This window comes from Tursiops truncatus, chromosome 19, assembly GCF_011762595.2.
Source record: "Tursiops truncatus isolate mTurTru1 chromosome 19, mTurTru1.mat.Y, whole genome shotgun sequence".
NCBI classification, from domain to species: Eukaryota; Metazoa; Chordata; class Mammalia; order Artiodactyla; family Delphinidae; genus Tursiops; species Tursiops truncatus.
In genome coordinates this window covers 9,322,157-9,339,715 of record NC_047052.1, presented here as the reverse complement: position 1 = coordinate 9,339,715, position 17,559 = coordinate 9,322,157, and the positions used below count along the sequence as shown (strand labels likewise).

Here is a 17,559-nt window from a genome sequence, read left to right as displayed (position 1 = left end):
TTCAGTATCAAATCAACTGCAGAGCAGTTGACACTGGTGTCACTGTAGCCTCCAACACGTTATGTTTGGTATTAAGATAATGTCGAAATTAGTTGGTATCATTTGTAGGAAGTTGCTTGTTGTGTTGGTTGGTTTTTTTGTGTTTGCTTTGAAATGAATCTGTTTTGACTGGGCTGTGGAAGACTCAGGAGTGCTCACAGGTGGCTCACACCTCGGTCAATGTTTAATTGCCTGTGTTCCTTAGAGATAGGGCTGGTATTTGACACAGCAGCGTGACACGTCCAAGGTTAGAGCTGAGGTTAGAACTTGGAACCGAGAAGCACACCCACATTAAGGTGCTGATTGCTCTACTTTTTAAGGGACGGCTCAGTGATTTCCAAACCCTTTCGTAGAATGTGTGACTTCAAAGGTACATACTTACACTGTGTCTCCTCGGGAGATCTTTCTGGCATTGGTTTCTTTGAGCATCGCAGTGTTTCAGTGTAGGCTTGTGACAAAGGAAAGGAATGTAGGCTTCTTTCTGCCTTTTTTCTCTTTGTTAATTCCTTCTTTTTCTCATCCCATTCTCACCCGTCCCTTTCTCACCTTCTTTCCTTCCTCGTTTCCTTGGACTTTTTCAGTTGTGAAAGTCATTACCTTGAAATGAAGAAGAGGCAGCATGAAGCACTAGAACTTGGCGTTTGGGTGATAATGTGGACGGTTTTCATGGTCATCATGATGGCTATGGAGTGGGGAGACTGTAAGAAGGGGAGATGAGGGCAGGATGCAGGGTGTGTAGTGTTCCTCTGCTGTTAATCCTTTCTGTCGTGGTTTTGACACTTGCCTGCAAAGTCTTCGGCATTGTCTCAGCAAAAGAGTCTAAGTCCATCCTAGAATGGGGCCGCCCTTACTGAGTTGCTGCGAACTAATTAGAATGTGGTACAGGGGACATTGTAGGACTTCTGAAGTCAGGTCATAAAAGATGATACAGCTTCCATCTGTTCCTGTCTCACTCATGGGATGCTTCATCTTGGAACCTGGCCACGATGCTGTGAGGAAGCTCATTCTGGCTCACGTGGAGACACCACGTAGAGAGGCCTCCGTGGATAGGAACTGAGCCTGCGTCAACCATCAGACCCAAAGCGAACCAGTGAGCCTGCAGATGACTCCAGCTTCCCAGCGTTGTGAAACAGACACCCGCTGTCACCCTGGCGCCCTCTGCAAATTCCAGACTCACAGAATCCACGAACAGAAGAAGTGGTTGTCTTACACCTCTACGTTTCGAGATAGTTTGATGCACAGATAACATCTACCTGGAATATGTTCTAATCAATATCCTTGGCTAATTTTTTTAAATCAGAAATTAAACCTTTATACTTAACTAACCATCTGTGGGCATATCTGAGTTTAAGGAAACTTGGCTCAGTCCTTTAGTTAAGTTAAATAAAATAGAAGTAAGTTCATGGAAATTCATTGAGATATCCCTGACCTGGCCTGTTTTCCCGTGGCTTTTGGACCCATGGCAGGTGGGAGTGATTGTTGCTGTAATTCTCAGGAAGGGCTCAGGAATTATCTCCGTTGGCTCTGAGTTCCTCCTTTCCTGAGAACGAGCGTGGTGTTTGCACAAGAATAAAGATGTGACAGTCACTCTGTGTCATCGCAGACTCTGAGTGGAGGGCTGTTGGCTGTCGCCTCATCTTCTCTCGCTAGAGTTTTTCAAGACCCGTTTGTTTACGGCCACCTTCCTTTTTTGTGGTTTTTCACATTTTTGATAATGTGAAACAGTGTTTCCCAAACTTCACTTTTATACCACCTTCACAACTTTTGTCCTGTTTGCTTTTCTGTTATATCACTTGTTTTTAATTTACCTTTGTATATACGTAGATTCATAATTACAGCTATTTATAAGGAACGCTTTATATCACTAATATAAATGGAAGACCACTATCATTTATCATAAATACAAGATGTTCATTAAAAATTACTGAACGCCCAACAGTGGTTTTAAATTCTAGTTAGACACTTACAGTTGCCCGTGAGTCTGAAATTGGAGTGTTTGGTGTTGAAAGGAAACATCAGCACCAGACCCTTGTTGTTTTTCCTGATAAGCCCAGGATTGTACGAGAATTGAAAAGGGAATTTGTTTCCCCTCCACGTATGTCTCAGGAGTATAGCCTCAGAAGTCTTGACTTTACCTGTAATATTTGCATGTCAGTTTTGCCCATAGCAGCTTTCCATAATCCTCTTAATCAGAACTTCATAAATATTTGTTGTGTTCATGAACCTGCTTGTCTTCCGGATTCTTAAAGGGCTGTTGGCTCTCATTTCTAGTGGCTGGAGCTCTCTCCATACCTACTTGGGAAATATGTCAGGCCCTTAATCTCGTGCAGCTGGAGGACAGAGCTGGTTCATGTGTAACTAGGGCTGTGATGATTAATTTTATATATCACTGACTGAGCACTGGGTGTGCAGATACTTGGTTAAGCTGTGTTTTGGATGCGCATGACATTTGCACCTGCAGAATGAATAAATCAGATTGTCTTCCCTAACGTGGGTGGGCCTCGTCTAACACAGAAGGCTGACCCTCTCACGGGCAAGGGGAGCTCCTCCTGCCTGAGTGCCTCGGTCTTTTTCCTGCCTCTAGACTCAAGCTGAAACATCAGCTCTTCTTGAGCAAGCCTGCCGGTTTTCCGACTGGAACGTACACAGTCGGCTCTCCTGGGCCTCCAGCTTGCCAGCTGAAGACCTCGGGACTTCTCCGCTTCCATAATCACATAGGCCTATTGCTTATCATTAATTAATAAATTACCGAATCACCGTACATGTATATCCTATTGATTCTGTCTCTCTGGAGAACGCTGATTAATACGTAGGCCAGATTCTGTTTTGAGGTGCTTTGACATCCAGGCATGATTCAGATGTGAACTGTAAACATTCTCGTTTGACGCTCAGCCTTACAGGCGTTCAGAGCCCTCATTCACTGACCCCCTTTCGGTGTCTGCAGGCACAGGCCCGCCCTGTCCCTGAGGAGAGAGCAGACGGGTTCCTTGCCCTTAGCACCTTCCTGTTCTCCTGGAGTCGCCATGCCTTCCTCAGCCACCGTAGCACCTGGCCCACGTCCTGGTCCATTTCCACAATGGCACCGGGGGTCTCCAACGTCACAGAATGTTCGAGACGGAAGCCCAAGATTTCCCACCTGCTCTGCTCTCGGTGGGGGTGTCTCTGAGGACTTGTGAATCGTCGGACGCTCCCCGCCCTGTGCTGTGTGGACAGAAGCCACGCAAGTGCCCCTTCCCCACCTGGACCAGGGATCGAAATACGTGCTTGTCTCCCCGTGAGTCCTGTACACGCTCGCCGTCTTCCTCTGACCTCTGCATGGTTGGCCTTCTCAGTTTACCTGCCAGACGACTGGAAAACCTGCCTCAGGAGATTCTGGCCTTGGTGGATTCCCTTAACTCTGTGTCTCAAATAGAGTCACCTAGAACGAGAGCAGGACACAGGGATTTGGCTGCCCTTGTTTTATTGAGGGAGTGTTCTTAGGGGAAACCTGGGATGGGTGAGGAAAACAAGGTAGGAAGGGGGAAAGGAGGCAAGAGAAGATGTGACCTCAAGTGATAGCTAGCTTCGACCTGATGCTCAGGGAACTCTGATGTGTAAATGGTACCTCAAAGCTGTCCCACCATGGGGCTTCCCTGGTGACACAGTGGTTAAGAATCTGCCAGTCAATGCAGGGGGCACGGGTTCGAGCCCTGGTCCGGGAAGATCCCACATGCCGTGGAGCAACTGAGCCCGTGAGCCACAACTACTGAGCCTGCGCTCTAGAGCCCGCGGGCCACAATTGCTGAAGCCCGCGCGCCTAGAGCCCGTGCTCTGCACCAAGAGAAGCCACGGCAGTGAGAAGCCCGCACACAGCAACGAAGGCCCGAGGCAGCCAAAGATAAATAAATAAAATACATAATTAAAAAAAAAAGCTGTCCCACCTTGAGGCCAGCGGGCCAGGCTATGTCACCCCCATATCAGGTAGTCATAGGCCATCCCACAGTGGGAGCTGCATCTTCCCAGGTGTCTTGGACATCAGGTGAGCAAGGACGTCAGCAAGGGATGATATAGTATCTGTTGTACATCTTATTATTGCCTTCATCACGGAGGCCCATCAAACAGATTCCAGAGCAGACACTAGATTCGCAGAGTGCTGGGGGTGGGTAGAAGTAATTAACTTTATTGGGTTATGTTAAAAGAAAGAGAGAGAGGGTACAAACATGAAGGCATCAGAGATGATGACCTAGTCCTTGCTGACTCCCGTGGCCCTTCCTTACCTTGATTTCCATCTTGCAGAGACGTGCGCAGTGCATTTGAAGAGGAAGTGCCTGCCAGGCTTTAGGTTACGTCCTGGATGGTTTCTAAGTCACTCTTTCCCCTCACCTGGCCTCCCAAACGCCATGAGCTCCCAGTCAGTCATTTCCCTTCATCAGAATTTCTTGTTCTGAGTCTATGTCCTCCATCCCAGGAAAAAGGTGCTCCCATGATTCTGAGTTCTACTATAACAGAGACCTCGCTGGTCAGAGCCTGGACGGGTTGTGTGGCCTTAAGCCGCTCAAGGTGGGTCCCTAAGTGACAGCTGCCGTCTGCCAGAAAGTTCCAGGTTCTGACTGTGTCTTTCTGAAAAACAGTTCTCTTAGGTAAAAGTGACATTCGAAAGCCCTGGTGTGTGTCCGACACGTGAATGTTCAGAACGTTGTGACGGAGAGGAGGTTGAAGCCGTTTGAAGATTTAGGAGCTGTTGGAGTTGAATAGATGCTTTTCCCCCTTCCTCGTATTGTGTATCACGTGTGCTGTTGCCAGGGATAGAGGCTCTGAGATAGAGTCATTGTCATGATTGCTTTTTTGTTATTATAATAATTAGACACAAAATCAGTGTTTATACCTGTCATCTGAAGAGTCTCCCTGTGTAAGACTCTGGGATTGACAAGTGAAAATCCGGCTACATTTAGCCAATGAAATGTCATGAAGAAAATGGGATTTTTAAGTAGTCAGACATCCACTGCTTTGGGACCCTTGGCGTATTAAAATATGAAGGTATCTGTACTTTCCTTGCTTTTATTGGACGAGCGCGTGTTTGCACAGAACCGCTGCTGTCTGCCTAGTCCCTTAACGCTCCCGCGCATATTTTATTATCCTTCGTGGTTTTGAAGCCTCCTTGCTGTCATGGACTCTTGCTTCTCCCCCTGAAATGGGCGGTAGGTGAGCCAGATGGGACTCTGCCCATTTGACAGATGTGAGTGCGGACGGAGGCCACAGCTGGGCTCCGAGCAGGGCTGTCTGGTCCCGGCGCCCGTGCCCCTAAGCACAGAGCCACGGTGCCCTCACCCTGATGATCAGGAGGTAGAGGATGGACAGAAAAGTCCCCCTAAACGTTGTCCCGTCTTCATGTTTTCGTACCCGGGAGAACATGCTATTTCTTTGCCCTTATGACGGGGACCCCCTAAAGGCCACATCCTGTGTTGCCAGTTTAGTCCTGGCCCCAGGTGGGCATAGGTGATGGGCCAAGTTCAATGGCAAGGAGCCCTGGCTTCCTGGTTGACTCTGCTTTTTCCATTGTTGGAGTAAAGCAGAGGGTCCAGCCTTCTTCTTTGTGGCTGAAAAGTCATGGAAACTTGAGGCAGGTCACCAGGAAGCTGTGTAACCCTGGGTGACCTCCCAGCTGCGCTGTGACCTCCCCAAAGCTGAGGCTATGAAGTTTCTTCTGGATGCTCCAGTACCTGACTCCAGGGGTGTTTGCTGAATGAATGCGTGATCCTGAGGACCGTTCTTGCAATGGTTCAAGGGAGAATGGTTTGTACACTTCTCCACACTTAGACCATTAGGACCTTGTTTCGGCAGTAATTATCGAGGAGCCTGCTGGGTGCTGTATGCTTTCAGGAAGCAAACTCCCCATCTCCAGAATTCTAAGGTTCCCCCAGCCTCTGGGAGAGTGTTACAGTCAGAGCACAATAGGCCTCACACCAAGGACTGAGCTGGGGTGGGTGTGGAGAGACCCCTTACTACACATGAAGAAGTGGGCTGTGTTATTGAATAACTGGGGTCAGACAAAACAGGAAAACCGTACATTCCTTGTTACACACACGCGCGCACACACGCCCCCTCGGTATAGTTAGACAGCTCACTCCCATTGTCTCCCCAAAGGAGACGTTGCTTCAGGAGCCAAGCACTAAGGTCCGCCCCAACTGTCCCCACCTTCTACCACCTAAGCGACTCCCTCTGGGGCCCCTCCGCCCCTGGCCTCTGTTCGGCTGACCCCAGGCACAGCCACCGTCTGCCTCAGCCCTCTGTTCCACCCGGTGCTTCTGAGCTGGAAAACAGTTTGGTCTTCTGAGAACCCCAGTTCTCAGAAAGAAGCCCCAGCACCCCCAGCCTGAAGCTGAAAGAAGGATTCAGGAAGGGCTGGGTTTCAGGGCACGTCTGCAATGCTGACCTGACTCAGCCTGTCCCCCGTGCCCGTGTGTTTCTGTGTGAAATGACCCATCACGGGGACTGCGGAACGTTGAGTCCTGTAGCTTCCTCTGGCGCAGAGCCAGTGCTGACATGATTTGTGAAGACAGTACTAGCGCTGATGGTCGGCAGTCACCGCGAGCTCGGACTTTTATGCCCCCGCGGGGTGCAGGTGGGGGGAAACAGCCGCAGGACAGATTAGAAGGCCACCGTTGAGGAGGGGATTCAGAGGTCCAGGTGCAGAGCGGGACACGAAGTGTAGCAGAGGGTGCCCCTCCTCGCGGGCACGGGGTTCCAGTTAATGCCTCTTAGTGCTGGAAGGGGACTTGGAATGGATTTGGCAAAAAGGCTAATGCGTTGTTACGGCTGCCAGTTGGCCGATTGAATCGCTAGTAATTGGGGCAGGAGAAGCATTTAATTTGATGCACTGAATGCAGGTCCACCAGCGTTGGACCTGGTGGAGCAGTTTCTCAGTGTACGTGCATGTGTGCACTTGCATGTGAGTGTGTGCTCGTGTGCGTGCTCGTGTGTGTGTGCACACGTATGTATGAGGCTCCGACAGGCTCCTGCTTTTACTCCTTTACCCCTCTCTGTTACACAGGGGTTGTCGTTCCCATCCTCTGCCAGCACACCTGACCCCACCCCAAGCCCCCAGAGAAAACAGGACAAGGGTTTGTCTTCTGTGTCACGTCACTGGAGAACTGTGCAGATACAGGCTCTTCTCTTCCATAGATCAGGGCTCTCCTGAGTGGCACGTACCCGTGATGATCCACTAGGCAGCCGTCAGCCAACTGCAGCCCACCACCAAGTCTGGTTTTTATAAATAAAGTTTTATTGAAACACAGCCACACCCTCTGTTTAGTAGTTGTCTGGGGCTGTGTTCACACTACACCGGAGAACTGAGTAGTTGTCCCACAAAGCCTAGACGACTTACTGTGGCCTTTTCGTAGAGTACAATTGCTGACCCCTTAGGGTTGCCAGATTTAACAAATAAAAATACAGGAAGCTCTTTTAAATTTGAATCTCAGAGCAACAAGAAATAATGTTTTAGCAAAACTGCCTTCCACACTTAACTGGGCTACCTGTATTTTTTGATCTGGCCACCCTGTGACCCCTGCACTCGGTAGGCTATGGGAAGAAAACATTGTAGCTTCTGTTTATCTTTCGTCTCATCCCATTTCAATTCCCATTTCCTTGAATGTTTTGTAATATTCCACCTAGAGGTATATAGCTCATTTATGGATATGTAAGTGTACAGCTCTTGGGGGGAATGTTCAGGATTTAATTTTAGTGGTAGTGGTGTATGATCAAAGCAGTTTGGAGACCGCTAGGAGAGCAGGAAAAACTCCCACCCACTTGGCCAGTCCGGGTTTCCGGTGTGACCTCTGGTGAACTGTGGCAGAAGGAAAGAACGCACATTCCAGCTCTGGCTGGTCTAGTTGTGTAAACACCCTGGGTGCTCTGTTGTCACATGGATCTGGAGATGATAGTTCGTTTCTAGACGGTATTATTCTGAAAACCCATTGGATGTTTGTATCTCCAACATTGACCAGACCCTAAGGGGTGTAGTCAGTGTTGTATGAAGGTTCTCTTTCCTTCTACTCTGAGGGAACGGAAAGCACAGAGGGTCCCCAGAACACTGAGAAACCTTCCCTCAAATCGGGCCTTCTCCCTCTCACATCATCCTGGCCACACCAGTGACTCATGCGGGGGGGGGAAGCTGTTTGTGTGTCTCGGGAGTCAGAGCGCTCAGCCCTGTGGTTTCAGTTCACATGGGGTTCGGCGACACAGTTTAGTTTTCACTTTGGTTTACTGTGTGAGTTTCCACCCTTCACCTCTTGGGTAGCTGGCGTGCTTGCGAAACTTTGCGGGCATTCGTTGGAAATTGTCCAGTCAACACCCACCGCCGTGACTGTCATGGTTCATGGTAAGAGCCAGGGCAGTGGCATGCAATTAGTCAGTGACCACTTCTTGGGCATCCAGAGAGAGGCAGGACAGGGCCCTGTCTTCTGGGAGAACAGAAGGGACCTCGTTAGTGTCTCCCAAGCATGATACCCCAACATGCACAGCCCGCAGCTGTGCCTGAACAGAAAGTGAACTGGTCCAGCCCCTGAAGGAAACGCCCACATTTCTCCTGGGAGGAGGTGCTTGAACATCTTTCTATCAGCGTGGCAGAGGTCTGAATGGCTTCCTTGCTAAGTGGCGTGGCAAGTCAGCCCCTGGTTCTTGTCTGTTCCCAGGGCGAGGCAAAGGCTAGCAGAGGAGAGCCACTCTTCCTGTCCAGGAGAGCAAAGGGTGTCTCCTCTCTCTGGGGGTGAAGTGACAGTCATGAGTTGAGAAGGGGAACAGTGGCCCTGTTTGTCCCTTGGAGGCCAGCAGTGCCATCTCCTGTCATCATAGAAAGGAAGCGGTGTTTTCCACCATTCATTTCTTCATTCACCAGCAAATTCTTCCTGGGGATCTAGTCCACTTCGTGCCTGGAACTACACACAGGGGTGCCAAGATGGTTAAGACTCAGTTAGCTACCCCCAAGAAGCATTGTTGAGAAGAGAAATCAGAACAGTAATCAGTGTTTTTAAGGCAGTGCGATGGGCATCGGGGCACAGGAAAGCAGTGCGTGCTTTCAGAGCGCTGTGCCCGGGGCATTTGACCCAGATGAGAAGGTGGTTCTCCACCTGGGCTTTGAGGCCTGAGTAGGAGTTTGCTGAAAGAAGAAGAGATGTGGGGAAGGGCATAACAAGCAGAAGGAAATAGGACTTCTAAAGCTCATAGGCTCAAAACTGCAGAGTGTGTCTGAGAAGCTGCACAGGAGTTTTGGTTTTTATCTATTTGTTGGAGTAGCTGCACGAGCCTTGTATGCAGGAGAGTCAAGAAGGGACCAGATTAGGGAGGGGCACTAGATACACTGTATTTCTAGTACCTGAAGGCAAAGTGGAAAACAGGAATTGCTAAGGAGATAAAAAGCAAAATGGGCTTCTTGACCTGAAAGCCCATTTGACTAAAGTCATCGGTTAAGCAAAGAACAAAGCTCACGTTTTCCGCAAAGCTGTAACAAGCCCCCAGTTTCCTCCAGCATCCAGACTTAAGTTCTCCCCCCAATGCTCACCGCCTGCCGTGATCCGAGTCCATCCCAAGGCTGGCTTCCCAGCGCCTGCCTGCTCCCGACTTACTCCGAGTACGCCATTGACGCATTCCGTTGCAGAGCACAGGCTCCGGCCCCGCAGGCTCGGCGGCCATGGCACTCGGGCCCAGCCGCTCCGCGGCACGTGGGATCTTCCCGGACCGGGGCACGAACCCGTGTCCCCTGCATCAGCAGGCGGACTCTCACCCACTGCGCCACCAGGGAAGCCCTCCACTTGAATTTTATTGATCAAGAAACTAGGGTCCCGAGAGGATAAAGAACTTACCTTAGGAGACTGAGCCAGTTCAAAGCGGGATTTAGACTTGAACCTGTGTCTCTGTACCAAAGCCAGAGTCCTTGGAGCCAGGCTCTTTCCTGGAAGAACTCAGCCTAATGGCGCTTGATCAGTTCCTGTCAGTGGACTGACTGATTACAGCCAGATTTCTTAGCCAGCTTTGGCTGAGCTGGGTATCTCCCCCCGCCCCTCCCCGCCCCCTCCCCCAGTCCCTCCGCCACCCCCTTCCAGAGCCTGAGTTTCCAAGGCTTCTCGCCATGGGTACTTGGCTTTGAGAAAAATGAGCGTACTTTTCATGCTTGTGTATCCTGGCCTTTATTCCCTGCTCACTCACAACTGAGCCGGGTATGCAAATGCAGGATATTGGGGGGGACCTCCTTTAAATGTTCCTGTTTGGGGGTTCCTCCCCACAGAGGGGTTGGTGGGAATCTTCTCCCTTTGCCTCTTTTTCTTGGATCTGCTAGGAAATGTAACATTTTAGAGGCCTTCTCGGCTGGAGGATTTTTTATTGTAAACATAAAATGTTCATTGAAACATTAAACGCTTTACAGCTGTTATTTAGCACATAAACTTTCATAGACACCCAGCCCCTCACTGCCACACCCTCCTCATATATTTCTCCTCCTCCTTTTTTTTTTCCCCCCCTCACATAGTTCCAAGAGTAGAGCTGAGGGTGGGTAGGGGGGCGAGATCACAGATAAAATACAACGGACGACTTCGGTCATCCAGTTCGGGAAAGCACATTGTATCGCACCCCAGCGAGGACTGTGCAGGTTACAGAACCCTGCCGAGGAAAACAAAGGGTCCCTGCTCCTTCCCAGCCCTGACTTGAGCCACCGTGAGGCCGAACCTTGTGCCAAGGCTGCAGAGGCTACCGGGCAGGCCCACAACGTGTCTCCTCTCCCAAGCGGAGCTTAGGAGGGCTGCCTCTGAGAAAGCTAAACGATGCCAGAAGGCCAGCGCCGAGATGGCACAAGCCAGCCTGTGACTTGTCAAAGGGCACCCCTCCCTTCTGATTCGACGATCCGTGGGTGGTTTGGTTCCTCTTCAAAGGCAGGTCCAGCAGAAAGCTGACCTCGTTTGATCCAGAATGGGGCAGAATGTGAGACTGGGGCTGACAGGCCAGGGGGTGGGGTGGTGCATGCGGTGATGGTCGCAGCTCCGCTGAGCTCTGACCCTCCTGGGTCTTCCGGATGCCCTGGGAACGTGCACCCGTTTCCCGTGGACCGTGGATAACATGACCGCTTTCGCCCTGTCACACTCCACAGTAGCAATACCACACAGGTTCCCCCGCTGCCCCAAAGCAGAGCTTCCTAGGAAGGCTTTCGTAAGCTGAGATGGCATAAAGCTAAGAAACCAGTACCTTAGGACACATCTTGCTAACAGATGCACGCAACCCGTGCACGTAAAGCAGAGATGCTCGCAGACGCAGTTCAGAGCCACCGCGGCTTGATGCTGGGTGCGGTCCCCGGGGAAGGAGCTTCTCTGCAGAGCGAACACTGAGCAAGAATTTTGCTCTTCATCATTTTTTTTTTTTTTTTGGTGTAAAAGTGAAAATCCTTCGGGGAGTTCTTTCAGTGAGAGAAAACAGGTACTAATATAGGTCCTTTGTAAAAGCAAAGTGGTGTAAAGCGAACTTTCAGAAAGCAGGGGAGTCCTGGATCTGACCGGCCTTGCCACGGCCTCATGATGGGTGAACTTCCTCGCTCCTGGAGCAGGTCACGTGACTTTCTTTTGCCCGTGGAATCCTAGCCAATATGATGCGAGCAGAGTCTGGAAATGTGCACGACCGGGTTTGCCCCCTCGCGCTTTTCTCAGAGCCAGGGCCTCTGCAGCTGGAGCCTCAGGATGAGACACGTAAAGTGCACCTGAACCTGACTTTCCACTTGGAGCCGAGTTCAGCCAAGCCCAGTCGATATTAGGCAACCTCCAGCCAACCCGTATTCCAGCGAGTGAGAACAAGAAACGGTTGTTCTTGTGAGGTTTCAGGGTTGCTTGTTAGGCAGCAGTATCGTGCCAGTAGCTGACTTACATGTACCCTCCCCGTGGCTTCAAGTTCCACTTAGAATAAATATCCACACTCTCTACCAGCGTTTGCTCATCCTTCGGGGCTGGAATCCTGCCTGCCTCACAGACGTTGTTTCACATCATGCACAGTCTTGCTGAGTGCCCTCTAGCCACTCTGGTCTTCTTTCTATTCCTCAGACGTACAGAGCCTATACCTGCCTCAGGGCCTTTGCACATGTGCCTCCTTTTGCCGTGACTGGCTCTTTCTCATCTTTCTGACTCAATTCAATGATCGCTTCCTCAGAGGCCTGCACTGACCACCCTATCTAAATAAAAACAATAGCAATAATCATCATTTCATTATTTATTAAATGCTCCGTTATATGCCAGACTGTGTTCTTAGCGTCTCGTCACAGCCCTGTGATACAGATACTATAATTAGCCTCCTTCTTGTATAAGTGAGGTGTTGAGGCTCAGAGAGGCTTAGCAAGATGTTTGAGCCACCTGGTTAGTAAGTGATGGAGTCGGATTCAAACCCTGCCCTCCCTATCCACTCTGCCTCTTTTCTTCTGAGCACTTAGAACTATCTGAATATGGAAGCATTTGTTCCCTCCTTTACTGTCTGTCTCTTCTTCCCTAGAGAGTCAGCCCATGAGCTTGCACAGCATACAGGGGAGGTGCTGTGGGTACAGACAGGCAGGGGATAGATAGTCAACGTCCCGGAGCTCAGTCCTAGTTTTTTTTTTCTTTTTTTAATTTTATTGAAGTATAGTTGATTTATAATGTTGTGTTAATTTCTACTGTATAGCAAAGTGACTCAGTTATATATGTATATATACACATATATATTCTTTTTCATATTCTTTTCCATTATGGTTTATCACAGGATATTGAATATAGTTCCCTGTGCTCTACAGTAGGACCTTGTTGGTTATCCATCCTATATATATACTAGTTTGCCTCTGCTAATCCCAAACTCCCAATCCATCCCTCCCCCAGCCCCCTCCCCGTCAGCAGCCACCCGTCTGTTCTCTATGTCCCTGAGTCTCTTGCTGTTTCATACATAGGTTCATTTGTGTCATATTTTAGATTCTCCATATAAGTGATGTCATATGGTATCTGTCTTTCTCTGTCTGACTTACTTCACTTAGTATGCTCATCTCTAGGCCCATCGACGTTGCTGCAAAGGTTTCATTCCTTTTGATGGCTGTGTAGTATTCCATTGCAGATATACACCACATCTTCTTTATCCATTCATCTGTTGGTGGGTATTTAGGTTGTTTTCATGTCTTGGCTATTGTGAGTAGTGCTGCTGTGAACATAGGGGTGCATGTATCTTTTCAAAGTATAGTTTTGTCTGGATATATGCCCAGGAGCGGGATTGCTGGATCCTTTGGCAACTCTCCTTTTTTGAGGAACCTCCATTCAGTCCTAGTTGTGCGTCTGCTCCATACCCGGGGAAAAACTGCAGCCCTTCCATCAGCCTCAGTTTCCCACTTGTCAGAGGAGGGGCTTGTCCTTGATCTGTTGCGTCCCTCTGAGCCTGAACATCCTAGGGTTCTCAAAGACCCTGTAGCCGAAGTAGCACTCCTTCAGGGCAGCCCTGGTGTACAGTGGCCCAGGGAGCCCCGAGGCCATCTGCACCAGAGCATATTGAACTCGGCTTGGCCTGGACAAATGGGCTCTGCAGGCCCTAGACGATGACAGCAGAGCTGCCTGCCTGTCATGCAGTACATTTTTTCAACAGACTCAGCTATTCCTCCCCCAGATCTAATTCATCCATTCCTGTATCTGACATGTATCTAGCATACTCTGTGTCCTGGTGTCTGAGTTGAACTCCTGAAATACAAAAGTCACCAGACCTCGGGCAGAGTGGCCTCTCAGTGCATATATGATGAATGAATGAACGAACAGCTCATCACAGATATTTATAAAATAGCCCCAAAGACTATATGCAAATAATGACGGTTGCCCCGTGGTGAATGGGCTCAATGCTTTGGGGGCAGTCATTCAGTCATTTTCATCTCTAGCAGGCACTGGGTGTTCCTCCGTGTCAAGCCCTGGAGATACAGAGTTAAACAAAACAGGCGACGCTTAACCCGCCCTGCAGACTGTAACCTTCACCTTTAGGTGCCCTCCCACCAGTTTCCTTAGGGTCTTGCCCCATCTCGGCAGCATCAGAAACCCAGGCTCTAATTACAGCCGCGATCAACATGCCCTAACTGGTGAGCAGATGACAGCTGCATGAAATCACTGGGCGCAGATAGGCATCAACAAGGGAGATTAGGTAAGGTGCTTATTTGAGGCGCTGTCACGGCCCGTGGCAAAAGGGTTCCCTCGGGCTCATGGCGTGCCCTCTGCAGTTATTTTTCTTGCACGCTCAGATGACACCGCTTGGTGATATTACATCTGCGTGCACCTTGCCCTCTGACACGGCAAACACGAATGCTGCCACATTCCTTGTAAAGCTGTATGTCTTCAGTAGCAATGGGCATCTCTGGGGGGAGGCGAATTGATTTGCAAAGCAGGCTGACACGCAGGCTCCTATTTCTCCTTGCAATCAAATAATTCATCTTTCTACCCGTAGGGCCACCGTGAAATTTGAACCCGGACAAAACCTGCAACTATTTGTAGTAGTGGGATCAGAGAAATTAGCCAAGTGTCTTCTAAAATTACTAATTGCCCATCACACAGCCTGGGTGTGGTGGAGGTTTTGTGGGGTGGGTGGACCAGAGCTGGGCTGGGCTGGCCCCCCATGACCAAGGGCTGCCTGTGTGGGTGAGCAAATGCAGAACAGCAATGCTTTGTGCGTTAGCCACTCTCTCTGTGCCAGGCCCCAAATGTAGACTACCTTTAAATCCTTAAAATCACCTGCAACACAGGTAGTGGCCCCATTTTACAGATGAGGAAACAGAGAAGGTAAAGCCCCTGCCCTGGAGAGAGGAAAGGGGGAAAATGAGATTTTTAAGACAGTTAAAATTATAACGCATTCAAATGTTTAAAAATGCCACACAAGCTGGTCATTAAAATTCCCATTTTAAGTTTAAAACAAAAAATAGTAAGGCCGAAAAACGCTCAAACTTTGGATTCTGGTAGTAGAATATTAAATCATAATGAAATACTTAACATTTGGGTTTTTTTTTTTAATGTTAGGAGTATGTATAATAGTTAAGAATGCATTTATTTTAGTAGGGAAAAAATAGAGGTGAGGAATATACAGATGGATCATCATGTAACATGAATTAGGCTAGAGGAAATATTTTCTGGTCAAGTTGAGAAATAGCTGAGGAGGAAAAATGACAGATCTTAAAATAGGTGTAGTATATTAGATATCTGCGAAAATGGGCCAAATAGATTGCCTCCATTAAAGTTGTATTGGGTGTTCGAATCTCGGGTTACCTGGAAGGCAACTGTACTTCCTATATTTAACCAGGCTTTTTATAAACCACTGCTCTTAACACCTCAAGCTGACAGCTACATCCTGGGTGGTTATTTAATACCGAGTTTGACTTTTCTTCACTTTGAGGGTCCTCAAAATAGACAGAAGACCAGAAAGGAGCCTTTTAAAAGTCTGGCACTATAGTCAAATCCTTTTCTGCAGAGCGACTGTGAACAGCCCCAAATGTGAGAGAAAAATAAGGCAGCGTATGGAAAGCATTTCCGAAAGTCCTTTCCACATCTTAAAATCAAGGAAGAAAGAAAATAAAAGAAAAGAGAAAAATTAGCCATTCCTCTCTGAAAGGGTACCTCTCTGGATAGTTGCACTGCCTTATGCAGAAAGAGGAAGAGTAGCCATGGTCCAGGTTGGCTGGTAGGTGATCTCCACTTAATCCTGAATCCGAGCTTCAGTTCACCTGAAGGATTGAAATGCTGAATCCAAAATGTCATGGCTGTTCTCGAACCCCTAAGCGTTGTGGGAAATGGGCGTCGCCAGGACTCGTAGTTGTGGGACCTGCAAAGAGAATTCCCGCTAGGACTACGGGGTGCCAGCTGGCTTAGAAAAAGCCAAAAAAGTACGGTTCTGTTTCTAACAATTGACACCACGCTTTCTTCCAAAGTAGATTTAAAGTGACTCACAAGGGAATCGTACTCTATGCGGAAAAGACAATTAGACGTATTTATTTTACGTTTCAAACAATATACCAGAAACTAGAATAAAAAATGAGATGAATATACCGAGAACAAAGATAAATTATTTCTGTCTACCAGCATTAAATTTAACTGAGTTTGGGACTTCCCTGGGAGTCCAGTGGTTAAGACTCTGCGCTTCCACTGAAGGGGATGCGGGTTCGATCCCTGGTCGGGGAACTAAGATCCCGCGTGCCGTGCAGCACGGCCAGAAAATTAAAAAGCAAAACATTTAACTGAGTTCCCTGGGAGTCTACAACAAAAAATTCTCTTTAACCAATAAAAAGAAGTGTAGATGCATACTAACAAACCCTTATCCTGGAATAATCCTAAGAATTTATCAGGTAGACCCCTATTTGTTAAAAAAAAAAAAAAAAGAAAGAAAGACTCAGATAACGATACGAGCTCTTAGAATAGAGTTGACTAAAGATAGAACATTCTTCTATCTGTCATGCATGCCTTATTTTTTACCTAGAGTAAAAATAGTGTGTAATATTAAACTATAAGTGAAGGGACCCATTTCTGCAAAAAGTTAAAGAATATATAGGCCCCGTTCATTACCAACGTGCCAACTTTCTGTGATTGGAAAAGAAAGGGAGGGAGGGAAGGAGGGTGGAAGGAAGGAAGAAAGAAATTAATCCACGGGTTTTAGAGTAAGACCACAGGCATGGTAGTCACTCACATGAAAATGAGTGACACTCATCTCTGTCCCCCTACATGGAAGTAGGCTGCCATATTACCTCTGAAGAAAATTAGCATTTTTCTTTAAAACCAAAGGCAGAGGAGGAGGGAGAGGGGGCAGGGCGCAGGGGAAGAGGGAGTACGGAATCCGCTTGAAGTCAACAATTCTGACTGATTATTTAAAACAAAGACCGATCTCTCAATCCATAGAAGAAAAGCCCCACATCTCTGGTATAGCATCTGCTCTTGAGGAATTCACTTGGACATACAATTGAAAATATACCTTTAAGTACTTGAGTGACTTTCGGAAATCTTGGTGTTATTTAGTAGTTTTCACGTAAGTGTTGGAGAATATCAGATTAACACAAGACTTACTTCTAATATAATTTAGCTAACAAGCTCAGCAGAATTTTAAACCCACTCCTAAATCATGATAAAAAATCTGTAAGATAGACGTGTTTGTCTTCTGTTTCCTCACGATAATAACCATCTTAGGTAACATTTGTTGGAGCACTTACTCTGTGCTAAGGGCTTTCTGGGCATTATTTTATTTAATCTTTATTGTAACTTCATAAGTGGCATCTAATAAACTGAATCATGTAATTATTTAAATGACCTGGTGATACAGCCCAGCTCGCTGGCCAGCAATTCTAGGGGTCAGGCTTCCTGATTCAAATTGGTCCTGGTCCTAGCTTGCCTTGGTGCTGCTTGGGAGCAACGGCCCACCCCAGCTTAAATGCCAGTGGGGATAACTCTGGGGCTTTCAGTTGGCTGGTTCTTCCAGGATAGTGGCAGTGATTCCAGGAATCTTCAGGGAGTCTCATTTCATCAGCCAGATGCAGAGAAAATGAATAGGAGG

The 17,559-nt window shown here is 48.2% G+C and overlaps 1 protein-coding gene across 4 annotated transcripts in view; it reads left to right on the top strand.

Moving 5' to 3' along the window:
- The window catches only part of WWOX (WW domain containing oxidoreductase), a 973,868-nt gene that overhangs the window by 539,216 nt on the left and 417,093 nt on the right, over nucleotides 1–17,559 (top strand). The window contains exon 9 of one of the 4 annotated variants that reach the window (XM_073796720.1): nucleotides 2,984–17,128. The exons of the other annotated variants lie outside the window; for them this stretch is intronic. Within the exon in view, the coding sequence (XP_073652821.1) occupies nucleotides 2,984–3,205 (222 nt within the window). The 3' untranslated portion in view covers nucleotides 3,206–17,128. Of the gene's footprint in view, nucleotides 1–2,983; nucleotides 17,129–17,559 lie in introns of those variants that run through there. 4 annotated transcript variants of the gene reach the window in all.